We start from the raw sequence: 27,803 nt of genomic DNA, 5'->3' as shown, positions 1-27,803 counted from the left end.
ATCAAAAACTCTGAATGAGAAGTATAATGCTGTTTAAGCAAGCCTGGTGGATTTGATATTAAAAAATCCCCCATACTTAAGTCTCTGCTGATCTGTGTTCTTGCCTGCAGCCAATACCATTTTCTCCAAGGAAAATTACATGTACAGTGCTTATTCCAGTAACTGCCAGAAGAGCTACACAAATGCAGCAAAAGTGTATTAATGGTTTTGTATAAGTGGTTTTCAAGTGCTTTCAACACCATAGGAATAAGCATAGGAGGTATGCAAACTATTACAAGACAACAAACACAACTAGTTCCATACCTCTAAGAAAGCTAAATCCATTGATGACAAAGATTGGTTGGTAATAAAAGGAATTTTTTTTTCTATCTACTAAAGCATTCTACTTCAGGAAAAATAGTTTTCAGAATTGTGCATTGACACAGCAAGAATAATAAGAATGATAATAATGTTAACCTCAGGAATCAGTGTTAATCTTAAGTAAGTGTTTAGGTGGGGTCAAAAATCAGAAGCAGCTGTTTTATAGGGCAGAAAGTTTCAGCTAAGGCAACATTTAGATGATTTTGATGAACATACTGTAAAAAAGAAATGTCTTCTTGTCAGAGATGATGTATCAGTTGCACAAAAGGAAGTGGTAAGGAGTTTAACATGTTTAATCCTGAATTAACAAAATAGAGAATGTATTTCCAAGGCATTTTATTTTTGTTGTTTCTGTTATTATTAACTGCCTGCAGTGTGTTCACCTTTGAGTTTAGGTGCAGTAAGGTTTAGTTGCATGTGATAATAAGAGTTGGAGTTCCCTCAGATACCTTAACAAAAATTCAGAAGTCAAACTTCGGGATTGAAAGTCTGACAGATTTTTATTAAAAAAGAATGGTGAGTTTTGTAAGCAATGACCTAAATATAAGCTGGCAAAAGATGGTCATCTAAATGAAAGTGATTTCCTATTTATAAATTAAGTACAATGTCTACATCTCCATTTCTCTAAACCAGTCAGAATGTTTCCTTTAGACCCTCTTAAAATACAAAGTAGCTTTAAAATTTAAAAAAATCATCTGTGAGCCCAAACTCTTTTAAAAACTGAAGCTAGCACAGTGATTTTTGTAATACACAGATGATTTACTGTTCATAAATTGTTGATTTACAGCTATAAAGGTGGATTCAGAGATTAAATCAAGATACACACCTTGAGACATGAGTTTATATCTTTGTCTAAATGAAGGAGTATTCAGATATTGTTTCATTTACAGTTTCTTCCTGCAATATTCAATGCATTCTAGAGATACCTGCATACAAATGTATGCATCATTTTGGAGAGTAAAACCAAAAAAATAGATTTTTTCCTCTTTTTCACTCTTTTTTCTAAGACTGCATTTCAGTTGTACTTCAAGCACAGAAAAGGACAGGATATTAGTTTTCCTCTTTGAATAGTCTCTTTTTTACATTAAATGAAGCCACTGACTGTGTAATATTAGCAACCTCTTTTTTATTAAGTAGCAGTGTTCCCAAAACAGTCATTCTGGGAGAAGGGAGAAATATCCAAAGGGAAAGAGGAAGCTCCTTCTTTAGGGAGAGCCCTTTCATCTTAATGCACTAAACCACTCCTTTCCCGTTTAATATCAGTATAATCACTTCACTCTGTGTTAAACAAAAGCTGTGTGTTTGGCGTGGGGATGTGGTTCTTGGAATCAAAATGAACATTAGAGGAGCTTTTAATTTAAATTAATAATTTCATCGGCCAACTTGAATTCATAAAAATTGTATCTCATTCAGTACTTCCCATGTAGTTTTCTTAGGTTAGGTTTGTACCTGAATAAACCCACACATGTTTATTTGGTTGATTGAAACAAGCAAAATCTTACCATTCTCCCTTTTTCTTTTGAGTTTTTTAATGTGTTTTTATTAATAGTTTCAAAGTGCCCTTTCTTGATGTGCTTGTTGGGATGGCTGAGTTAACAACCTATTATTACGTACTCCTTACCGAGCTGTTAATAGCTTTAGAGTCTTTTGCAGGAATTCACCTCCTGCTCATAAACGCATTTATGTTGCTCTAGGAACTTCACCAGGTTGATGCATCTTGTATTTGCAATGACCTTGCACAAACTACCTGGTTTTCTTGCACATACAAGTATTTATATTATAAAATACTTAACAAAAGTCTTTAGTGGCTGGAGCAGCTCTTTTTGAAAAGGTATTGACATCTATCTGTGAATTTTCTTAACTTTTCTTGTTTGTACCACCAGCACCAGAAATGATATTTCTGCTCAAGTTAGCTACATCAGAAATGGGCACTTTCCAAAAAAAATTGAGCAAAATCTTGCTGTATCAGTTTTGAAAGTGCAAAATCAGCTTTTTGATTTACTTGCTGGTTTGTTTACTTTGCCCTTGAAATCCATGTTCAATTAATTGGAAAAAAGATTGCTGTTTTTGCTTTACACCCCATTAACTCACCGAGGTGTTTGAAGAAAACATAAACTTAAGGAATATGCTGTATTTATTGTTGATGTATTGCCAAGTTCTGCACTACAGTCATGACACCAGAGGTGAATTCAGCCCTTCTGAGCTAGCATTACAAGATGGATGTTTGCTGTTTGCCTGCATTGAGACACAAAAATATTTTTGCATGTGCTCACAAATACACCAAAAAATGTGATATTTCAGTGACTTCAATAGCTATTGTATGTTTATATCAGAAGAGGATTGCATAAGGAAAAACAATACACAATCTTTGTATAGAGATCAGCAGGTTCCCTCTTGCCTCTGATTTATTATTTGTATTGCACTGATTAAAGTCAAACATTAGTTAGTGTCAGACTTTGTGTTTTAGAGGCAAAATTCTTCCTCCAAAATTGATTTTTGTTGGATGGTTGAAATCTATCTTAATATTGTCAGCAATATTCTGTGCCTATGAATCCTGATTTTCTTTGAAAAGGGAAGTATTTGTCCAAAGACATGTATTCACAGTTAGCATATGAAAGACTTGTTACCATTTAACATTCATATGGTCTGAAAGGAATCTTGATGACTTCAGTCATATTTTTTCCAGAACAGAAAATCTGAATAGCAATCTGAATCAATTCAGTCTAAAGTAGATATTTTGCTTACTTAAATAAAAGCGATAGCTTTATTAACACCACTGAATTTGTTTTCAAGCTGTTGTATATCAATAAGGATGTTTTCTGGATTTGCCAGGCAGGAAACATTCAGTAGCAAATGAAAAGAGAAAATTCTGCATTAGTCTGCTCTTCTAATATTAAAAGTTATTTATGTGGAAGATTCAAACTAAGCTGAAACCTATCTTAAAATAAGCCCAGGGAGTCTAACATCCTAAAAGGCTGCAACACATCTTAGAAAGGAGTTGGAAAGGCATGATTCCACAAGAGCTTTTTAGTACAGAATGTGGTTTTAGTACAGAATGTGTTTTTTACGAGGGTGTTTGTAGAGCTGCAAGCATCCCACAGGAGTTAAAATTTCCCAGCAAGGTGTTGCAAACCTGACAAAATAGTCAGCACTGAAAAGAAGCTCTAATCCAAATCCTGGCCCTATCTGCCTGTGAATATTGTAGGAATTCTGAAATGAATTAAGCCAATTTATCAGCAGCACTATTAGAGCTGAGTTCTGTGTAGCTGACTCAGTGCTGTACTATATTTTTGGATTGGTAGAATAATTTTATTTTCACAGATTTGAACATATGTTGTGGGCTGTTGGGATTTTTGGGGGGAAGGGGGGGTTTATTTTGTAGGGTTTTTTGCTGGGGGGATTGTTAAAGTAGAGCACTGGCTGCTCTGTACTGTAGCAAGTCACCTCACTGTAGAAGTCTTCTGAAGAATTGGGTGATTGCCCTTGTATTGAAATTCTACTTCCCTTGTAAGATGCTTCTCTGCACTAAAGTTGCCTTCACACTTCAGTAGGAAGTAGAATCACCACAATTTTGAGTTCTGCCATGAAGGGACACAGCAGTTCTGTGTGCACAGCTGTGATGTTACCCATGGGTGTGAGAAGATTGCCTGCCCCATGGCTCAGCAACTTGGAGACCTTCAGGTGTTTTGACTGTGACTTTTTTTCACATCACACAAGTTGTCCCTTTTAATTGTCTTTCTACCTGGGTCTTGCATTTTCAATTTAAATATTTCATTATCCAGTGACCTACTTCCCATCTGTACCTAGAAGTACTGTTTCTATGACATACACAGATATTTCGAAATTGGCCGAACTTGTTACTGATACTGATTATTATTCACTATTTCTTATAGATAAGAAACTAAAGTATATTCAATAAAACAGTCAGAAAGTGGATTTTTTAAAAAATCCCCGCAGTATTTTTTAAACACAGTTTGTATTTAAACTTGTTGCCTAGGATTGTTTTGGAGGCCGCAAGCAAAATTGGTTGAAGGAATAATTAAGGAAATTCCTGGAAGAAAAGTCCCTGAGGTGTAAGACACAATGAATTAAATTTAGTTAGTTCAGAAACTCACTGATCTGCAGATTGCTGGGCTCTGGGGGAGTGTTAAGGGTAAGAATGGGGAGAAGGAACCTGCAATGGCATCAGGACCTTGTTCAGAGTTGTGAACCATGAACTTCATGCACTGAAGGAATGACTTGGGAATCAGCCCACTGGCTGTGTCTCCATAGTTCTCTGGGCTTGTTTCACAGCAAAGAAAGTCAAAGAAGCTTTCCAATCTTCAAATTTTCAGGACTACTTCTGTTTTCTGTTGCACTGTATTTGTCAGCAGGTTTATTACATAATTATGAAGTAAATCTTAACATTAGTATCCTAGGAGAAAATGTGCTTTCCTATCCTAAGGTGAATTTTGAGTACTACTTGAGTTGAATTTTTTACATGAAAAGTTTAGTTTGTGCTTCCAGGAGCTTTCTGCTTCTTTCCAACTGGAAAAGAAACTTAAAATGAGTGAAAAGATGAGAAAAATCTTTGGGGCAGCTGGAGAAGCTGGAACTTTTATATGCAGAGGTTAGAGAGAGTTCTGGAGGTCCTGGTGCAGAGGTTTTCACTGGTAAATATTTTTAATTAACAAACAACCATTATCAGAGTATCTTATTACTGCCAGAAGGATGGGATTTAATATCTGTGCTCATCTGACAACTCAGGCCATGTTCCCCAGCTGCCTTTGTTATATGCTGGATTGCACTCTGTTCTGTCCCTAACTTAAGGCACAGGCCTGGTTTTATTTCATTTTGATCTTCTTGTTGGGACAATGAGCTCTCTCCTGTCTGCTGTCTTCACACCTGGCAGTCCCACTTGGCCTAAATGTGAACCACACAGTTTTTGCTCTGCCCAGCCCTCACCTCCCTGTGCTGGTGAGAATTTTAACATTGTTTTAGAGCCTCCCTGTCCTCATCTCTCTCCTCATTTAATTTTCTGCTTTTCATGGTTCACCTCACATCAACTCACTTCTGCCTTTCCAAGTATATAATCCAATTAAAATGCATTTTGTCTGGGGTTTGACCTTTCTGTATTTTCTTTATGATTGGTTATCTGTTCTTCCCCTTTTCATGTTGACAGCTTCACTTTATATATGGAAAAAGTGATGAGCTGACTGACAGGCAATCAAAATATAAAATATTGAATGGCCAAACAGGTAAAGGACACTTGAGTGTTTCAGCTCCCCAGACTGTTAGATCTCAGATTAATCAGGAGAGAGGCCAAGGAGGGAAGGGACAGGGTTACAACCTAAAGGGGGCTGATGCCTTTAAGTGCTGCAGATTTCTCCTCTGAAGCAAACACTAGAGCCACTGACAATTTTCTGTCTGGCCCTGATTTTTTGCTGCCACAGTTTTCTACTTAGTTTAGATTGGTCCTCAGATCTTTGCAATCAGTTTTCTGAATTTCCTTCAAGTTTGTGGTTCAGCTGAAAACCAGAGGTACAGGGGTTTTTAGGAAGAGCATTTCTAAAGAATCTTAATGGTACCTTTTACTTCTAGTTCTCTTATTGTAATTTTTCCTACCACTCTGTGTTACATAAAAAAATTACTTAATCGTGTTGATCAGATTGTAATCAGTAATTAATGTTAGAAGCACAGTTTAGAGCATTTAAGTCTTTTCTAAAATATTCTGCCAGCATTCCTGTTAACTGATGTACTGTAGGTCAAAATAGTTTTCTAGGAGAAAATCGCACACAAAATTAGTAAATATAAAGGCATACACTGAGTTCCACAATGTAGTTAATTTTATTGCTTTTACAGTAATTAGTCCTTATCTACAGCAATCTGTGTAAGGTGATAAAGGTGCTATGACTAGAGGCAACAGGCATTTAGAAATTGTATTATGAAAATATTTTATGGTAAAGAAGGAAAATTCTTTTTGAGAATTATTGGGGGCAAATTAATTGTGAGAGGGATATAGTTTCTCTAAATCAGAAGCAGTTTCCATAAATTAGAGCTGTGGGGACTCTGTTTTTATTCATTACAGAGAGTAAGTACAAACTCCGCAACTTGATGTTGTCTTTAATAGATTATATTTGAACTGATTAATCAGTTAATAGCTATACCTAATAATTAATGACTGTGTTATCCTAATGGGTAGCACAGCACTAAAGTTCAGGCTATGGAGTGCCAGCATAGCTGATCCCATGGGAAAAGTAAGGAAGAATTTGGAGATTTCAGTGCACAGTGGACTAGAGCTATGATCAGTAAACACTGCTGTTTTCCAGAATTGTGGTCATTCCTTTAAAATAATGATGCTTCCTCTGTAGGTCACATTGTGTGTGTTCCTCAGACTGATGTACCTAGGAAAGAGGAAAGATGTGACCAAATGGTCTCATAAAAAATTCTTTTTTATTATTGGTGCTTTTATTTAAACATTTATAGTGCCTGAATCATGAAACTCCAAATCTTCTTTACTTTAATGTGGTACTTACTCAGTTTTGACATTGTGCTTCAGTGTTCAGGATAAAGACCTGGTCCCTGTGGTATATAGATTTAATCTCCATTAGTTCTTCTTTCACTTAAATAACAGTGCTCTGAAAAGGCCAGGCAGGATTATGTGGCTTAATACAGAATTTTCATGTTGCAGTACAATAGATATAGACTAGAAAATGTGTTTGCAAACAGCTGATAGTAAATTCAGTTACTCTCCCTGGATTCTTTCTGCACACACATTCTTGAAAGTTGTGGGTACAATAAGTCTCTTTTAGCTGGCAGAAGGTGGAAATCCCTTTCCCTAGGGTCTGTTTAAGAAGATTTTTGTTACTCAGGGCACTCAATGAGCTGAATACCTCCATTGTCATTCATAAAATAAGCTAGACTAAGAGTATATAGCTCCCATTATATATTCTAAATCATAGCAAATTATATTTGGTTACCTTTTTAAATTGCTAAACTAAGGACTGATACTATTTTTAATAGAGCCACATCTCTTTCAGACACTCAAATATTAATGGTGACAGATCTTGTATGCCTGAAAGTGCCAGGATTTTATCAGTGCTTTACTGGTAAAGTTAATCTTTTAAAGGTTATTTCAGCACTACAAGCAAAATTTGGTATTTCAGCTTTAATTTCTATTGATTTTTTTTTTTCCACTAAAGGTTTTGAGATAAATAATCTTTTTCTCACCTATAAAATCAGAATGTAAACTCTGATTGTCATAGGAGTCTAAAGTGATTAAAGGTCATCACATTTTGGTTAGCCTTTATGCATATTTTTCTTATATGTGTCCACAAAGTCTTCATTTCAGTGCTCTTTTCCACTGTACTAAGGTGGGGATTAAATAAGAGAGCAATTTGTTCACATAGGTGTGGCATGTGATAGTTTATCTATTTAATATAGTTATCTGTTTATTTAAAATTGTTAATGTTATTGGGGGAATCCCCTTTCTTTTAAGTATATGAGAAAAATGGTGCTAATAATCACAATAATGGAACATCTGGCTATTACTGCTACTCTGCTGCACTGCAGAAGCAGAAAGCATTTCATTAATATTTATCCTCTGATGGTGCTACTCCATTAAATGAGGTTGTCTAGTCTTAGACCATTAGCACCATTGTGACTTCCACTCAGCCAGTCTCTTTATCTATAAAGCCAAGTATAAAATCAAGGTGGATACAGATGCAGATAGGCAGAGGTGGCTTCAGGAAATAATTTGATTTTGAAAGGTTTTCCTGTTCATGCATAGAGCAAACTGCCATGATTTTGTGAACACTGTCCCTCATAATCAGATCCGAATCCATTTACAAGTAGAATCCCACAAACAATAAGAAAAATACAATTTCCTTACAAACAGAGATAGCATTTTCAAAGTTCATAATATAAGTCTGTTTAACTTGGCTAGGTAGTCATAGACTCAGTATTACATTGTGTAATAACATTGGCATACCATGTATTTGGGTTATATTTATGTTTTAATTACAGATTTTCACCAAGATAAATTTGCAGTAGGCTATGGAAGAGGTCTTATGAATTTCCTCATATCAGATTGTGTCTCATAGTTATATGAGTATATTATATTAGATAGACTCCTTTAAATCATGTTTAACCCCTCAGCCCCTGTGTTCTCAGAGCTGCTTCTTGTGACTCCTTTGCCATTTTAAGATCACAAATGCTGCTCTGATACTGATGTAAAGCATCAGAGCATTTCTTGTGTCCCTTTTCTTTTTGTGAACACTGAACCATACATAGTGACCAACTAGAAATTACTTTACTTCTTATGTGCCATAAGAAGGAGGTACAGCCATATCAGTTAAACTTATGTTTTATTTTGCAGATTTTGTAGTAGCCCTCTGTAGTTACCTAGTACAGAAAAAAATTTAGTCCTTGGCCTTTCCCATTGATTCTGGGCCCTATCACTGGGGATAGATCCTTCTAGCACACAAAATAATGCTTCCTTTTGATGAAAAATAGGGGGCATGATAAGTGGGTTGATATATATCTATACTTTGCCACAACATGAAGGCAGGATCTGGGAAAAGCGTGCACCAACATCCAAGAAGTACATTTAGGTCCCACAGTTTAAAATTGACTTTTTGAACACAGTATCCCTACAGAAGTGAGTTCATATTGTCTATAGCAAGAGTAATACAAAGCATCCCATACTTCTGTGCAGACTAGAATTGATTTTTTTTTTTGTTCTGAGTCCATCTTCAGCCTTCCTGGGAAACATCATGGTAGAAGGAATGGCCAGCCTTGAGACCTCCATGCATCTTTGTGGAAAGCTCTGGTTTTCCAGGTAGATCACTTGTCAAGAGAATGGAATAATGGCAAAACATCCACTCTTTGGAGAGTTCTCTGTATGAATCCAGTCCTAAAAGACTGAATTTTTTGTGCAAAACATTCCAGCCTTGGGAAGTTTCTGGCTATGAATCATTTTGTCTTGAGTTTGAGCAACTTTTTCCTCAAGCTCCTGAAGCTTGTTCTCAAACCAAGGTGACAGGTTCCCTTTCCAGTATTTCACATGCCGTAACAAATCTTGCCCCCTTCCCCATATGACAGCACTATTACTTTTGAGGTTGTGCACTCCCAGACATCATTTTTCACTCTGTGGTTTGGATGGCATGAGAGGCTGCAGAAAGAAAGGACAGGGGAGGGCATGGAGAAGGGACCCTTCAGGGCTTCCTGCAGGGGACCCCAGGCAGGTGGTGAGGAACCAACAAGCCAGACAACTCCTGGAGGTGGCCAAAATGACCTTCCAGAAGGGACAGGCAGCAATGGCTGCCCCTCAGGAGGTTGAAGGACCATTTTGTTGATTAAATGTCACAGCCCTTGTCATGCTCATTGTCTTTGACCAATTACAAATAAAGAATTATATTTGCTGCCTGCCTGTCCACACCCCTGGCTATGCAGGCAGTGTATCCCAAATGTATGTTTTACACAAGCAGTACTTAGTCTGTAATAACAAATAATAGATTGTTTCTTTTCCAAAAGTCTTTTTGGAAACTATTTGGAAAAGAAACAGTCTTTCTGAGATTCTTTTCCAAAAGTCATTCCCACTTTTTGCTGCTGCTGTTTTTTTTCTGCAGGCTTCAGGGAGTAAATTTTGTCACTGGATTTTGGGGAATCTCCACTGATTTTTTTTAAAAAAAATCAGTTTCTATCCTCCTCTTAAAGACCCTATTTCTTTTTACAATTCCATCAGTTTTTTCTGCAATCTCTCCAGCAGGTCAGAAGAAGCAGTACACTGTTAAATGCTAGGACTCGATTTCAAGCAGTAAGGTAGTCTAGGGAAAAGAAACAGCTTGCAACTATTACAGTGTACAGTGAAATCCCTTAGGTGCTGGTCTCTTCCTTAGCTTACAGAGTCTAAACAAAAATTTCCTGAGCATTCCAAAGTACAAAGTCACTGCCCATCTATGGGCCATGACAGAATCATGCTAAAATCATGTATAAAACAAACCTTTGCTGTTTACATAATCTGCAGTGAAGATTTCCAAGATTTTTCTTTCACATGATGTAATGTAAGCTTAATCAGAAAAAAAAAGCACCTATCACTCAAACAAGTAGGCTTTCTGTCAGAAGAAATAGGTAGTTTCTGAAATGCATTAAAGCATGTCTAAAATCCATCCACTATACCTGTTCAAAGTGAAGTTACAACATTTCAATAATCAGGAGAAGTCTTGTATTTAAAGAAATAATTAGATGGTGTATTAATATTAGTCTCCATCCATAAGATTACATGTACATTTTATCCTACTATTTCAATTTAAATACATGCTCCTCACGGCTTCAAATTTTGGTAACAGACTGTAGAAAAAAATCAATACTTCCTCTTACTGTATTTTCTCAAATTATTCCACTGTTTGAAGCACAAGTTAAATGCAGTTATTTTTAATATTGATCATTGTTGCCTTCCTCCTGCTACTTCCCTTAACAGAATCATGAGGCTGCTTCTGTGTGTTTGTTTTTTAATCTGGTTTTCTCAGCCATCTCCCTGTATTCCTACTGGGGGAATAGTGATCCACCTGCTGCCCTGTGCTAATGTGATTTGTTACGCATGGCTGAAGTTGACTCAGAGTGTTTTATAAATACTGTTTGTTTTCTATAAAAGTGCATGCATACTGCTGAGAAGAGGTTAAAAGTCCAACTGAATCTGACTGAAACCTAATCCTCTCCTGGTTATATCTCTTCTGTGAACTAGATTTCCTTCTGAACAGGCTGGAAGCACCCTTTGACTAACTTACACCTGCTCTAATATCACTGCATGGTATAATAAACCTGTATGGTGCCCTGTGGGTGTCACAGTTGGACTGTTAAGCACATGCCAAGGACATTCCTGCTCAGTTTGGAGACAAAGCCTGCTCCAAGGGAGCAAACCTAGCCTTAAGGCAGCACAGAAAATATTACAGATTCCTGGTTTATCAAGTAACTAATGACAGGGAATAAATGTTCTTCTTCCAAGTCATCCTCTCATGTAAAAGCATCATCCAAGACCTGTCTAGCAAAGCAGCAGTCAGTTAAAGCACAGAAATTGATGTTTCTGGTCTCCATACTGGAGCAGCTGGTCTGCAGTGGTTATTCCCAGAGACTATAATTATCAGGGATCTCTGTGAGACTCAGGAATTCTCAGCAGCTCCTGGGATCAACTGCCAGGAGATTAACAGGGGACTTTTGCCCAGAGTATTTCTCCTTATAGAGTTTCAAAATGAATTTAATGTATGACTACATTACAGCTACCTGGAAAGAGATTTTGAGCTTAGCAGCAGCAAAGCATCTGAACCATGCTAGAAGTTTACAGGCCTTAAAGAAAAAGTTAATTCCTATTTTTCTTTTACCCACAGGTCTACCCACGGATAGCGCCGGCATTTTGGCACTACCTGCGGGTAGAAGTGAGTAGCGGGTATTTGAATACTCCCACATCTTTATTTTGCAGCTTGGTAGTGTTTCCTGACCTCCTAGTTTGTCCATTGTGCAAAAATAATGAGCTTCCATTGTAGTTGCCATTCTTCTGTGAATGTAGTCTTGTAGTAATTCATGTTGGTTTGACTATGATTGGGTTGGTTGCTAACCCAAGTCACAAAAACACGTCTGTATGCAGGGTTAAAGACAAAAAAACCTGAAATCTAAAAGACAAGGCCATATCATACATTCTGACTGTAGCACAGAACCAATGTACAGAAATCCATACTTGCACCTCCTTTTATAAACACATAAAGCTTCAGTTCTATCATTTTTGCAAAGATTGTTCAACTGAACTTGATATCATTTCTTCCCTCTTTTGTCCTTCAGGAGCATGAGCAGCTCAGCTATTCCTCCACAAGGTCCAAGGCTCCAAGTGTTATCATCACAGGTCTCAAACCAGCCACCAAGTATATATTTCATATCAGAGTCAGGACGGCAGCAGGATACAGCGGCTATAGCCAGAAGTTTGAATTTGAAACTGGAGATGAAAGTAAGTTTCACTGGAGGGGAAAAAAAAAGTACAACAGAAGTAGCATCTAATTCTAAACCAATGAGACATTGAGAGGTTGAATGACTGAACCCATACCATTTGTTTATCACAAAATGACCAGTGCTATGTGATAAAAAAGCCTCAGACTCACAGTTCTGGATGTACATGAACACATAGAAATGTTAGCCCAATGCTGCAGCTGAAGGAATGTTCTCTTCCATAAAATTTCTTTGTGGGTCCCTTCCAAGCTAAGATGCTTTAGGATTCTCTGATCCTTTCTTTCCTTACAGAAGTCTTGCCTCTTGACATCTAGAAATGCCCTTAGCCAGGCTTTCCATAGGTCCAGCAGCTTCACACAAGCTCCCAGTGATGGACTCTTTACCCTGTAGTTGTCAGTGCTCCCAGACTCCACAAATAAAAAACCAGTAAACCTACTAAATTTGGCACTAAGAAACAAGAAGCCTTCCTATTCCTACAAAAGATGCAAAAAGGCTTCATATGTGATGTTCACGCTCTGAACGATTTTATATTTGTTATGTGTTGCCCTCTATGTTCAAAGAAACAGAAAAAGGTATTTACATGTATTTGAGAGGAAATTAGTGTAGCAGATACAACACTAAAACACTCATTAATTAAATGACTTTAATTAGCCAATTATGTATACCATGTTTTTCATTAGTGTTTTAGAATTCAAGTTGTTTAAGCTAATGTACAGACTCAAAACTATGTAAGTGCTTCCAAGAGCACCTAGGGATTTGTGTTCCATTTTTATTGCTTCTTAACTTCTATTTCAAAAATCAATCAGGGATAGATTTCCAAGTGCTTAGTGCCTAATTGGACTTTTTAAAATTTGCTGGGTACTTAAGCCAATTGGTTTGAATAGGAGTTGAGCACTTGGGTGCTTTCAAGAATTTCAGTAGATCTTGTCTGTGTCTTTTGGTGCAATAAACACATGGCTTGATTCATGTAAACAGAAAATAGGATTTAAACCTCTGTGAGGTTTCACACTGTGAAAATGTCATTTGCCAATCTAAATCAGGAAGACTGTGGCTCCAGTGACATTTCCCTCATTGTTATTGGGGGAATCTCCTGGGAGTGACATTCCCTTACTCCATCCTGGCCCCATTTCTCCTTCTCAGTGCACTAATGCAGCTGGCCTTTGGGCTGCGTGGTAAACTTAATTTTAACATCCTTTTTGAGTATAACATCAAAACTTAGCCTGATACTGAAGTAAACTGGGAAAATAAATCTGTTTATGATGCCATAAACAGACCTAACTCAGTTTATCTCTCAATAATTCTGATTTCTTTTACTTCCGTGTCTAAGCACTTGCTGCCTAAACTAGTACATGGTTTCACATAGCTGAATAAATAGAATACAGCAATGGTTTTGTCAATATTTGAAGATATACTGAGTAACATTTACACAGAGAGATTTGGGAGAGGTGTGTTGAGATTTGGGCTGCTTGGTTCTGTCAGTACCCATAAATGTTAATTTCCCTTGCTAGCCTGCATCTGTCTTACAAACCAGTCCTACTGCAGCTGTGTAGGAATCTCTCTTCATCATTTACTATTCTGGCAGTGTGCAGATCAGCTGAAAATTTTCCGATTTTTTAATATTCATTTCTCTCAATTCTTCTGAAAGATAGCAAATATTATTAGGCCAAGGCAGACTATTGCAGCTCCCTCCATCCCTTCTCACTAAAAACAATTTACCTGGTGAAAATTCCACTTTTGCAATTACTTTTTGTGGACTTTCAATTAGATTTGAATTAACTCAAAAGTAGCATTTTCATGAGAAGGCTGGGAAGAATAGAGTGATTTAAAAGTCTGTGTTGTGAACAGAAAATTTATCAACCAACACTCGTGAAAATAACAGAAAATATTTTAAGTCATGTGTTTGATAAAAAATCCTCCTTTATTGGCCTTAGATTGTAACATCCTACAACTCTCTGCCAATTGAACATGTTGCATTGGAGAAGAATTAATTCCCAGACCAGTTGCAGGTAAACATCCAAGGTTATTCCATTTAGCCAGCTTGAATGTTGATAGTTAATATGTTAATGATAGTTAATTTGTTAATAGATGGTGCTAAAGCAAGCCATCAAAAATTGGGTTTTTTCTTTAATTAAGCCTAATTATAGAAAATAAATGATTTATCAGCTGTGAGATGTGTAGACCAATGTCCCAAAACACACTGTCCTTTGGCAGGACACTCTCCTGCCTTCTCTGGTGTACTGGGTGACACACTATCTGTGTCACTTCAATTATGAAGGTATAAAGGATAAAATAAATACATCATTACTGGGAGCACTAAAACATTTTGGTGGGATTGCTAAAGGTAGTGCATGAGGGAGAGAAAAGACCGAATCTGCAGTAGTAGTGGAAGAAGTTAGTAATTAATGCTGGTGTGTTTTTTGGGAAGCACTCTCACTTACTGAGACAGCCACGGCCTGGGGAGCTCTGTTGTGAACTCTTCTCCCTGCTGCAAAAACAAACAAGTGGAGCATCCAAAAGAATGAAATTTGTATTTTCTTTGTGATAGGAAATGGAATTACCTAGGATAGTCAGAAAAAGTCTTCTCAAGGAAGCAGGGATGGATGAATGGATGCTGACAGGCATTTCTCCCCCTTTTAAAGCCCAGAGGCTGCACCTGGGAAATGTGAAACCTTTCCAAAGCACAGCAACCACCACTTGTGACTTCGTTTCTTTTTGCCATTTTATTCAGTCTCTGTTTCAGCACCTTACAGGCAAAACACTCATAGCAAAGCTGGCAGGTTTTCATACACTCCAGCACACACACAGATGCCACTGCTGGGGCTTTAAATTGGAGCGTAAACCTCACTCGTAGCTCCTGCTTTTATCTGTCAGAATTACCAGCTATATCTGAGTCACCACAGAAACACTCTGGTCCTTCCTAACTGAGAATAAAATGTGTTCTGACAATTAAGAAAAACATTTTTCCTAGGGCAGAGATGCTTTAATCTCTGACTGTTACCTTCTCTGTTTTTTTTTCCCCCTCTCTTCTAACCAGCTGTTTTTGGAATATCTTGTTTTGTTGGGTTCTTTTTTTAAATTAATGATTCAAACTTTTTTTTCCCCTAAAGAAATTTTTTATTTACATTACCTCAGAGGTCCTTCTACCCAGAGGAATTTGTAAAATATTGAACAATTTACAGCTTTAAGGCAGTTTTCATGTCAAAGCAGGGCATGTTCTAAAACCAAGGGTATTTTCCTTCTTGGCCTTCCCATCATTAGGAAAAAATAATCTGCAAGTGGAATGGTTGGCTTGTTCTGGAAGGGACCCAAGGGACAAAGTAGCATTTATGCACTGTGTACTCGTGCTTGGGCTGAATAGAGTGATAAATGTGAGGACATGATCATGTTTAATACAAAAGCAATGCAGACTTTGTATACTTTAAATTATTAACAATAAAACCCTAAACATTTCAGAAATGCTAATGCAATACCTGACTAGGTGTTTTATAAAGCTGAAGACTGTGAAGAAATAATTGGCTGAAACTGCAGTCTTGATGGATCAATATCTTTAATTTCTTTACCATAGTCACAGACGGTGATTTTTGTGTATTGCCAAAAAATTCTGCTGAATTTTCACATTCTTCTCCCTCTTCCTACATCCACAAAATCTTTTTATCCTCAAATCAGGCTATTTTGGATTTGTCACCAGATGTGACTCCATTCTATCCAGAACTCCAAAGCTCAAGAAAAGGGTCATGAATCGTTGATTCCGGTGCAGGCCCACTACTGGTTTAAGCACATGCCCTGGTTCATGCCATGAGAGAGAAGCCATCCCAAGGATTTTTAGAAAATCTATTTCATTACCAATGCAAAATGGAGTTTTCTTGGGGATTTTTTACGATTATTGTTTTCTTTTTTTCTCTGAGGCTTCTCAGCTTCTCAGGAGAAGAATCCTGGGTCAAGGGATTTTTCCAGAAAATATGATTGTGACACACCTTTCCTTTGCCTTCTCATTCCCCCTTTGACTGGAGCCCATCAGCTCACTGTATCACAGGAGCTGCAAAGGAACTACATTTGCCTTTATGAAAATGTAAAGGTTGCCCTAATGAGACTTTGTGTTTTTCTTACCCCCTGTTCTTAAGCAGTGTTGTTTACAATGCCTTGTAAATCCCCCTGACAGCCTGTTCCTGTCTATTACAGCTCCAGTGCTCACTGTCCACACTTATCTGTCTTACAGCTGCTCACTGTTATCAGTCTGGCTGTCTTTCTGTCACTTTTATATCTTTCAGTCTGCTGGAGGGTCTGCTGCCTGATAGATGTCAAATTGAAGTAACCAAGGGATGTAGCTGAGGGACAGAAGTGAGCTGTCATTAGGGTTTCCAGCTCTTTTATACCAAATACACCAACTTGTAAAATGTTTTGGAGAAATTTGCTCAAAGAAAGAGCAGAGCTGAAAGACTCTCTCTGGTTTTCAGCCTCTTGCACTGTGAATAAAACATCTGCACCATTTCTTCCAGTGTGCCCAGTGAGGAAAAGAGGAAGCCTCAGGGTATTTCCCTTCAGCCCAGGGAGAAGGGAAGGTGCAACTCCTCCTCCATACATTTGGATGTAGAACCTAGAGAGAAGATGAGACAGGGCATGGATGTAAAAAGTGAATTGTAGGGGCAGAACTGATGCCAGGCTGGATGCAGAAGGGATTTTTGGGTGTGGTGTTGAGCAAGGAGGCTGGAACGATGCAGTTAGAAACTTCAAGCATCACTTCAGGCCTACAGCAAGAGTTAAGCATGAAGGGAAATGGCAGTGAGGAGTTTGTCTGGATAAAAATCTCCGGGGTGCATATATAATCCATGCTGCAGTTTTAAAATCACTTGGGCTAATCACATCAGAAGCAGTTAAAATGTTCTTGAAGAGTTTTGCCACCCAAACATTGCAGTGTACTACTGAAACATCTTGGATAAGTCATAAACTCTTCCTTTTCCTTGTCTTAACTACTCGTTTTTTAAGTGTTTTCTGTCCAAACGAACTCACTTAGCAGACAGGTAGACAGAATGAAAAATAGAACCAGACTAAGCAGTCAGCCCAGTTAGAGGGGTGCTAAGCTCCCTTAGCTCTGCTCATGGTTTCTGATAAAGTTCAGGTGCCCTGGACAGTGCAGAGACAACAAAATATTGATTTTAGCTATAGTAATGCTGGCCATGTTATCCAACATGAGATTCTGGAAAAAAATGCTGTGATTAGATGCAGCACTCTGATATGTACACACAAAGGGATGAAATGAGGTTGCAGGAACTTTCTTGACCTTGAAACCTGCCATAGTTGTTTTTTGAACTGAGGTTTTCTGTCTTGCATAATCAAGAAGTTCTGAGGAGAAACACAGGGTCATATACCAATACACACAGAAAAAATAAGGAAGTAAATCAAGGAAGTGACAAAAAATATTCAAGAACATGCACAACAGAATCAAATAATTCTCTTAGTATTTACAACTTCACCATAAGAGAAAGCTGGAGAAATGAGAAAAGAGCAGAGAGGTTGAGAGACACATAGAATTTAATTTAGAATGGTAAAATGCTGTAAAAATTCTAGGTATTGAGTGTCCCTGATTACTGTCTTCTCACTGCCTAATGAGTTTTTTGTGGAACCTTTTACATGTGTGTGATAAGTCTGTGTATAAATATTTCCAAGATTTTGCTTTACCAGCCTCTCTGTCTGTTTTTAACAAATTCACATTTTCTAATGTCATTCTTGTCTGTCATTTGACATTTTTATCTGACAGGTAAATTAAGGTCATCTGGAAGTTTCAGGCTTGAAAACTCCTTGTAGTGATTTAACTACATGAAAAAAAATCCTAGTGTCTTCAATTCTGGCCTCTAAAATACAAACAAGAGAAACAGAATTATCACTTTTCAAGTAGGTACAGTCTCAGCTAAAAATCTGTATTGTTTACAGGCAGAGACAACATCAATCAGTCTGAATTTCTCCCCTTCATTAATGTGACTTTGGTTCCTCATAGAAAAATGTATGTTATTAAATGGATAGATTGGATTCTGTTTTACTTAGAACACCAAAAAATAGCAGCTCCATCCAGAAATGATCCAGGACACATCTTCATCTTGGTAGTTGCAGGTGCTTCTTTGGGCCATGGAATCAGTCCCTACATTTGCACCAGGAAAGTTCCTGGGTTGTTGCCTTGGCATTGAATGTCTGTTGAAAAAAATCACAGTTAATTTGCCTTTTGGCAAATCAATTTTGTTGTTAATTTTGAGCTTGTGTTTTGCTTTCCTCCTATCAAATTCACTGTTTTTGCACACATTTTATTCCTATTAAAAACAAAAGGAGAGCTGCAGTTTGTTCTCTCCACTGCAGAGATGGGCAGGAAAGACTCCCCTGAAACTTTCTCCATGTACAACTTTAAACCATGCCTGACTTTAATAATATTTGCCACATTTTTTAGCACAACTCCCACTAGTCTGAAAATTGTATTCAGTATTTGCATTGTTTCTTGTGTGGCATGATGTTTCTTATGTTACATTTTTCCAACTAAACCTGAGCCTGTGGAAGGTGACACGGAGCTGGAAGCCACTGCCATGACATCAGTAAATATCATTTAACTATTCAGTCAATATTTGCTCCATCATTTCTTGGAAAATGTGTATACTTAACTTGTCTGACCACAGGTACTGAATCCCTTGAAATTTACAGCCTGTATGTGCTTCCATCAAATTATTTGGACAGAAACCTAATGCAAGAACCTAAAAATTTGGTTTTGCTGAAAATTACTCTTACAAAGCCAGTTTACACCACGAGTTTTTAAGCCACACACAAATCTTGTTCAGAAGCCAAATGCTTTTCTAGGAAACAGAGTTTTATGAGTCTTTGGATAGCAATGTGTGCATTGCATTGAGCTTCATCAGCTGCAAAGTGAGAGAATATCACCTGCTGTGCTTTTAGACAGCAGCCTAGGTGATTTACCTAAGCTTTAATCACCTGGTGCCTAAAGAAAGCTGAAGATTTTGCTTATTGAACAGTTTGCAAGTTTAGCAAATCAAAGTTGCTTCTATGATATAATTATTCTCTTTTCTGTGTTTACTCCTATTTTCAGAAGTCATTAAATTGAATTATTTATTCTTCTTTCAAAACAATGTTTTATTTCCCATGGAAATAGTAAGAGTTGGGTAAATGTCATGTGATGTAAATGTTCAAGTGGAACAGAGTTTAACAAATAAAACTTCGGAGTCACAAGACAGGAGACAGAGAAAAAAAATGAGACTAATTCTTTTTCTGCTCATATAGTATTTGGACAGTGAGGGCCCCCTGGACTCTAAGGTAAATCCTCAATGTAAAAATTTATTATACACAATAAATTAACAAAATTAGGAAGTCTCCAATGGCTGGATAATTTCAGGTGATTTTTTTTTTAACTCCTGAACATCCTACAAAAAGCAGAGAGAAAAACAAGAGCCATAAGAATTTATTTTTTTTGGTCAACTACAGTGTTGCTAATCACCAAAGCATGTTATGATAAACTATATGTATTTTGTAGTAATGAAACTGAGCACCAGACATGCTGAAGAATATGTGAAGCTACACATTAGGTGTGGGGGTTTGCTTTTGCTTCCTCCTGAACCTAGTTTAGTATCTTCACGTACCCAGCACTGCTGCTGACTTCACTGGGACAGGGGGATAGAGAGAACTTCTGAATTAGGTGCAGGATTGAGATAAAGCTATGGAAGAAAATACAGTTTGTGTCCAAAATTCTGTCATATTCAAACTTTAGTAAATTGCAAGTGTCTGATAGTGACAAATCCTCCTTTTAGAAACCTGCAAACATCATCTCCCCTCCATCCTAGCTGGGACATGGATTATGGTTTCTCAAATTTGCATTTGATGCCCTTGCTAAACACTGAGGAAAACATTAAAAACAAATTGCAACATTTGACCATTGAAATTATTTTGGCCATTCTGCAAAATCCCTGGGTGATGGATGGAGCATCAACCCCTTTTCTCTGTGCTTCTCTTTCAGCTTCTGATATGGCAGCAGAGCAAGGACAGATTCTTGTAATTGCCACTGCTGCTGTGGGTGGATTCACTCTGCTGGTCATCCTCACTTTGTTCTTCCTCATCACTGGCAGGTAATTAAAACATTGTTCTCGTGTAGTCCCATATAAAATTAAGAAATTCAGAATAATATTCAATCATTAGACCATATTTCACAGCTAAAATTAGGGTCAGAGAAAGTGGAATATCCTCTTTGTTCAGTACTGGTCATACAGTTCTTTTGTAAGTGTGGTTTTTCATAAAGAAACACTTTGGGGAGATAAGAAATTATGTGAAATGAGGAAGTCGTTTGGATATTTAGAAATAAGTTTCTGGACCTCTTGCCTGCAGAGTGATAATTTAAAAATGCAGTATACCTGCTGCACCCTCAATGCTCTGACATTACATGGAAAAGAAAAAAAAAAAAGAAAATGAGAAAAAATCCGTACATTATATTCTACAAAATCTCATCATTGTCAGTTGCAAAACTTTAGAGAGAGCATTCCTCAGATATCAACAGAGGGTGCTGCACTTTCAGATTTGTAATTACACATCAGTTTTCTTGGTATATCATTACCTCTAATTTGAACAGAAAGTGAAGTTCTATCAGTGCAGGCCAGAGGTTTGTTTTGCAATACCCCAACAATACCCTAAATAAGGCACTGCAGTAGCTGCCATTATGTGAATTAATGCTCTCTCTGCTAAATAATAAAACCAGTTAAATCTAACATTCTGGTGAAGGTAATGAGAGCAGTTTACCTTGGAACATACTGTGGCCTTAGATAATCTTAGAGGCTGAGTAAATATTCCTGCAATTACTACAGAAGGTGACAAGCAGTAGGATGTTTCAGAAGAGAGATAAATTATTTAGACAGAGACAAATTTCCAGAGAAAATGATTGTGTGGAATCCATATGTGAAACCCTGAAACGGCTCAAACACTTCCTTTAGAAAAAAAATCACTAAACTTGGGGATGAAAAAAAAATATGGAAATGGGTTTCTTTCTGTGTTTCTTCCTCCTGTTTTCTACTGTTAAGAATATCAGAGATGCTCTTAGCTTTCTACTGCCTTACTCAGTGGGACCATTTCAATTATATAAGATAGGAAATCGTTTTGAAGTGCTGCTTAAATGCAGTGATAAGAGCATGTTCCACAGAAGACAGAGCAAGAAAATTTTGAATAAATACTCAATTTACTCTAGGACTGGAGGCAAATTTCAGCATGAAAAATGGCACTGGTACCCTACAGATGTGCTCTGCTTCACTGTTTAGAATGAACAATCTGATGAGCTGTCGAGTCTCAGGGCTGCTGATGAGCCTATTCAGAGTGGAGAGGCTGGGTGAAATGAGCACCTGCCTCTGCACTGTGCTGGGTCATTATCCACCAGGAGCAAGCAGGAAGCAGGGCTGTCAGTTGCAGATAGGAATATGAAAGCAACAAAGGCTTCAAGACACAGGACTGGGGTCTTGGCTCAGTTTCAGGAAATGGGATGTTAAAGCTCAGTCTGATTTAGCCTTACCTCTGATTGTTCTGCAGCCAACATGAGCAGAGAATGAGGAGACTCCTCTGCTGGTGATTAATCACTGGCTTCTGTAGTCAAACTTGGGGGCCACATGGATGTTTAGAAGGGTTGGGTGAGGTTAAAGTCTTTTTCTTTGCCTGTTCCCTTGGGCAAGCACTCGGAGTGTAAGAAGTTGTGTTTAGAGCTCTGGACAGGTGGCACCCTAGAGACCTCTTGCTCAGGTCCTAAAAATGGCACTGGCACCCTTAGGGAGTCACAGAAACTGGTGTTCAATCTCAAGGTTTCCACAGTCTGAGAATCCACTGGTTTCCATTCCCCCACAAGGGCACACCAGCTTCAGGAGTTTCTGCCTTTATTTTCCTCCTCATCATTTGAGTAGCAGTGAATGAACCTGTGACTGTTCCTGCTGTGAGGTGGGTGTGTTCACCTATTCCCCAAAGATCTCCACTACTAGTATGGATTTACTGACTGTAGTTATTTTTATTTAATTTTATAATGCTGGTAATGTTCCCACAGAGGACAGTCTTTTTTTTTCAAGCTGGTTTTGGAACTGCATGTCTGTACTCCAGAGGACATGTCCACAGGCACTGCTGTTCTCCACAGGCATCAGAGCCTCAAGAACCCTTTGCTATCCCTTAAACCAAAAGATTTCCCTCCTAACAGTAATTTTTAGGCTGCTCAGTGAGTGATAGCTTTAAGACCAAGAGCAAATATTTTGTTTTTTCTTGGCTGAAACAGTTGGTCCTGCCACGCGACCCCCTAAATCAGCATGATCAGACCTGCAGGTAGGCAGTGTTCAGCAGCTCAGGCTGCACAGAGCCATTCAGCAAAAGAGAAAAAAGGGGTCCTGATGTGAAAAAAAATATTTTCATTTTTCATGAAACATGGTGAAGTCATTATAATTCTATCATGAAGAAAATGAGGGTATTTTACCCACTGTATATGAAATTTAATGGGATAATGTTTAATTACCACAGGGCTATGCATGCAAACAGAAATGCAGGAAAGTAATAATTAATTGAAGTATTAGAATTCTTTGGAGGAGTCAAAAAGAAGAGTATTACATCAATCTTAAACTCAGGTAGTTATTGTCATGCTAGTCATTCAACGATGATCTGTTTTATTTGTATATAATCTATTTCTGGTTCGTAATTGATATTACTCTCTTTAGATTCCTAAGTAAATACATATTCCAAATGCAAAGAACTTGGCTTTCATAAAATTGCAGATGAAACTCGGTGTACATCTGTTTTGTTCATGGCAAGTATTTTACTTAAACCCTTGCTTGTTTTTCTTGAAAGATGCCAGTGGTACATAAAGGCCAAAATGAAATCTGAGGAGAAAAGAAGGGCTCATTTGCAAAATGGACACTGTAAGTAGTTCAACACTATATAATATCTATATCATGTTTGAAATGAACAAAGTCCACTGTTTCCTGAACAGCTTTTGCCCTTGATGTTTTAATCTGGTTATTTGAGTAGTTCCTTATTCTCTGCATCATCAATGGCCTTTATTTTTGTTTGCAATTTCACTAAATTTATTCTAGTTATTAAAGGGTTCTAGTTATTAAAGGGTTCTTTGGTATTCAGCTAATAGTATTTAGCAGGTTTTCAGGTTTATTTCTTTGAATTCTCAGTTGCTCTGGGTACTGGATTTCTGCCTCAAAATTCCTCTCCTGGTAACTGTATTACTTATTTGTATCTAGTTCTCTTTGGATTTAGGGATCTACACTTCCAGCCACCCAAGAAATAAGAAGTGGAATGGGTTGTCTTCCTTCATGTTCCTGCTCACTGGTCAGTACAGTGAGAGAAAATCCTGGTGATCTCTCTTGGGCAATAATTAGTTTATATAGCTTAGTTTAGTTGCCTACTTTAAATTAGTTTCCTGACTGTTTCCTGTTAGAGTAGCAATTTAAACTGTTTTTATTCAAAGGGTATTGCACAAAGGGTATCAGCTTTTATTCTTTCATCATTTTGATAGCATCTCTGGAAATGCTATGATCAACACAGAAGTTACCAGAAGTAAAATATTTTTTCAGGTGACACCACTATATCGAGCCAAGTGTCTCTTTCTGTCAAGGAAAAGGGCTCATTTGCCCATAAAGTATACTGCCTAGAAAGATGGTTTTGTCATTTGTTTCCAAGCATGGCCAGAAATAAAAAGACAAAAACCCTCCTCCTGGAGAGTTTGATATATGCCTCTGAGACCGTGACTGAATTTGAAAAAAGCCTCACTCAGTGTCTTTCAGGCCAGGGTAAATGATGACTGTATTTCATGTTGACACAAAGCTTCATCTCAGAGCCTTCCCATCCATTTGTAGTGATCTCAGCATCACACTGGAGGGGGAAAGTCTCTACTCATATATGTGCTCCACAGAACCAAGAATAAAGAGGAATTACTGTTTTAGACTCAGCTATTAACTGACAGGAGGAAGAAGGCTGAGAAATGCTTCATTCTTTTTCAAGGGATTCTCTGGACACAGCTGCAGATGCCTCTTTTTGTCCTGATAAATTGATGGATTATTATCATCAACTTCTGATAATGGATTGAAAGATTTCCAGAACTTAATCACAATATGGCAGCAGCCTAAAAGAATTCCCACACAGATAGTCCAGAAGAAACAACACAAGTTCTTGAACATGCTATGCTCAGGAACACAAGGGATATCAGCCATGCCAAAAAGTGACAGCTTGTTGGAGCCTGCCAAAGCAATCTGGCACCAACCCACCACTGCCATGGCCATCTCCAAGGAAACAGACAGAAATTATCTTGAAAATGGATTTGGATATTTTTGTTGTCATCTTGCACCTGGCTCTCTGGCTGTTCCAGCTGATCAGAAGAGAACAAAGCAGCACAGCCCTCCAGAACTCATCCTGAGAGAAAAGGAACTCAAAGATTTGACCTGTTTGGCAAAACAGGATGTTCAGCCATCCTCTCCTAAGTGAAAGGAGTGAACTAGAAACAACTGTTTTCAAAGGAAAGGACAGATTGCCTCAATTGCCCAAGGGGCAGCAAAGGGGAAGATAAACTGCTTTGGCAAAAATCACTGCTTGTTTTGAGGCCATGCTTTTCCCCATATCATTGAGCCCTCACTTGGTGCCTCTGCAAACCCTTTTTCAAGTGACCAGCTCTTCTGTTGGTGTCTGAAATTTTAAACCTGGAAGATATTATTTTCAGTCCTTTCAATTGCCTAGTCAAAAAAAAAAAAAAAAAAAAAAAGAAAAGAAAACATTGTTGCAATGCATGAATGTCAAGGAGTTCCTGATTCCTCTTATTCTCTCTTTCTTGCAGTACATTTCCCAGGACTCAAAACATACATAGATCCAGACACATATGAAGATCCATCTCTTGCTGTCCATGAGTTTGCCAAGGAGATTGATCCTTCAAGAATTCGTATTGAAAGAGTCATTGGGGCAGGTAAAACTATCCCTACTGTAAAAAAAGCCCTAGGCATGGCAATACTGCTTTTCATAAGCTTTAGGAAATTAATTCATTATCAGTTTTTTGTGTAGGATTGATTTTTTTGCCTGGCTTTTTGGGGATTTTTTGTTTTGTTTTGTTTTCTAGATGTATTCAAAACACTGTGTCACTCAGCATGTGGCATGGTTATTGTCATGTATTCTCAGTCACTGAGGGTGAAATTAGATCAGAATCTCTTTCTGTGGGGATATAAGCTCTGAATATAGAAGACTGAGAAAAAATTATTCTCAAATAGAAGACTGGAAGGAAGAAAAGGAGAGGCTGGCTTGGGATAGGCTTTTCTGTCTGGAGAAGGATCACTGGCAGAGAGGGAAAAGGGGAAGATCTGTTGATAAGATGTAGACAGTATGAAAGATGATGCCTCGTAATCCTTTTTTTTAATATTGTTTCATAGATCTTAGTCCCTCTAGAAAGGAAGGGTATTTTTCAGTTTAAACCCCTCATTTAATGGTATGTTACTGCACTGATAACCATGGAAATATCCCCAGTGTTGCTAAGAAGTGTTTCATGCATTGGAAAATGTTGTGCAATAATCCTACAGAAATAAAACCAGGCCTGGTAGCAGGCAGGAGAGAGAAAGTAAAAGAGAAAATTCTGTTTCACGTTGCTGTCCATAGTGCTGAAGTACTCCAGTTTACCTGGTTGCTTAGGCCACATCATCTGCAGCTGGAGCTGTGCACCTCTGGAATTATGAGCCTGGGAGAGCCTCCAGAGGGCTGACCTCTGCAGGGAACATTCAGTTTGCTTTCTTCTATTTCTTCCCTTTCTTCAGGCACTCTATAGATATTGATGTCTTAGATTATAAAGGATATTGAGCTACATTCCACATCTGTGTAACTGCTGATTTCAGTTGAATACAACAGACAAGGATTATTTGTTTCAGTTCAAGTTAAAATTGTGTCCTTAATCACAGTTTAATTCATTTATGAAAACTCTTCTCTCAGCTTCTCTCTCTGCTTTCCTGTGTGCATGGAAGTGTATGCTTTGACAAATTTTACTTTTATGGTTTTTATTTTCTAAATTTACATGGGTAATCTGTCAACCTCAACAATACTCACCTAACAGGACTTGCAAACAGGTCGCAATGAAATTTAAACCCATTTCCATGCATACAAGATACAGGTTAAATACCATGGCTGAGGCAGGGAGAGTGCAAATTCTCACACAGTTCTTCAGTAGCTGCTCAGGGACATAACAGCAGTATCATTCTCAGCAGTCCTAAAGGCTTCTGTGCATTCTCTCTAATTCTGTACTATACATTTTAATTGGATATAAAATGGATTTCTTATCACAAGAGAATTACTTTAAAAAGATGCTTACAATTTTCACCTTAGTGAAACCAAAAATCAACATCTTCTCTTTTAACAAGTCAGTTAATAGATTCACTTCTAAATTTGTTCCGTTTTAACATTTTATTTTGGCCATTAATTCTCATTTTTAATTTATGTAACTTTTTAATTGTTCAAAGTTATTTCCATTCAAGAACCAAAAGATTTCATTCTGAAACTGCCTAAGTGAAAAATCACAAATACTGGAGAAAAAAAAAATTCTAACATTTCTAGTCATGACATTTTTAAAACTGTTCTTCTCCTGGAAGCAGATTCCAGTTTGTTTTTTTCAATTGAAAAAGTAATGTCCAAAAGTTCTTGATAATTTACTACTTGGAGTTCTGATGACTGTGACACTCAAGGCAAGTATTTTTAGTTAGTTTCTTTTGTCAGCTTAACTCTAACCTAACTCTGTACCAAAGTTGTATTTAAAGTATTTGGTAATTATATCTCACCCATCCACATTTTTCTGCTCCATCTCTTCTTGCTGTTTGGTTTAAGGGTTCAGCCCCTCTTCAAGAAATGAATTCCCAGAGGTACTTTGTCAAGTCTGTCCTAAAATTTACAAGTATCCTCCTGTTTTCTCTGTTAAAATATTGAAATTCAAGGAAGAGAACAACTCTTCAGTTTTTCCCAGAGCAGGCAATATTCTTTGCATAATCTAAATCTCCTGCAAGTTCTCCCACAAGCGTGAAGACTGAAATGGGGAAGTGAGTTGAGCTGTATTTGGTGCTGTGACCTTTCAGTTCTATCAGCAGCCACTGTCTGTGCTGTGAGACATTTGTTCTGATCCCATGCAGTAATACCAGGCTGCACTTCAGACTTTTAAGTGACTGACTGCTCCTGTTTCAGTATCACATATGCCCTGCTGAATGCAAAAAGGGAAGGATGGTTTGCACAGATTACATTTCTAGACTGCTCAATTAGCTCCTTTTTGTATAATAAACAGTAAGATGGGTGAGGCATCTGTTATTAAACCAGAGATTATTTTCATTTTATTGAAACTGAGCAGGCAATGGACTCTATCTTTTTCTCTAGTTGTGATCAGCCTTTTCCCTGGAGCAAGGAAAAATGTTGACTTCATTGACACCTGGCTCTGAGCTTCAACTTATTACACATGCAGT

At 37.7% G+C, this 27,803-nt stretch overlaps 1 protein-coding gene across 13 annotated transcripts in view; it reads left to right on the top strand.

The window, feature by feature from the left end:
• The window catches only part of EPHA6 (EPH receptor A6), a 372,934-nt gene that overhangs the window by 254,532 nt on the left and 90,599 nt on the right, over positions 1 to 27,803 (top strand). For 9 of the 13 annotated variants that reach the window (XR_010357084.1, XR_010357081.1, XR_010357085.1 and 6 more), the window contains 5 exons: positions 11,724 to 11,771; positions 12,172 to 12,334; positions 20,336 to 20,444; positions 23,173 to 23,243; positions 25,163 to 25,288. Coding sequence is in view for 7 of the 13 variants with exons in the window: in XM_064411103.1 (XP_064267173.1) it covers positions 11,724 to 11,771; positions 12,172 to 12,334; positions 20,336 to 20,444; positions 23,173 to 23,243; positions 25,163 to 25,288 (517 nt within the window). In the remaining 6 variants the exon portion in view is untranslated. Of the gene's footprint in view, positions 1 to 11,723; positions 11,772 to 12,171; positions 12,335 to 20,335; positions 20,445 to 23,172; positions 23,244 to 25,162; positions 25,289 to 27,803 lie in introns of those variants that run through there. The other 4 variants (XM_064411107.1, XM_064411102.1, XM_064411105.1 and 1 more) reach the window with 2 other exon arrangements.

The sequence above is a fragment of the Passer domesticus genome, chromosome 2 (assembly GCF_036417665.1).
Source record: "Passer domesticus isolate bPasDom1 chromosome 2, bPasDom1.hap1, whole genome shotgun sequence".
In the NCBI taxonomy this organism is placed as follows: domain Eukaryota; kingdom Metazoa; phylum Chordata; class Aves; order Passeriformes; family Passeridae; genus Passer; species Passer domesticus.
This window is presented reverse-complemented; position numbering and strand designations above follow the sequence as displayed.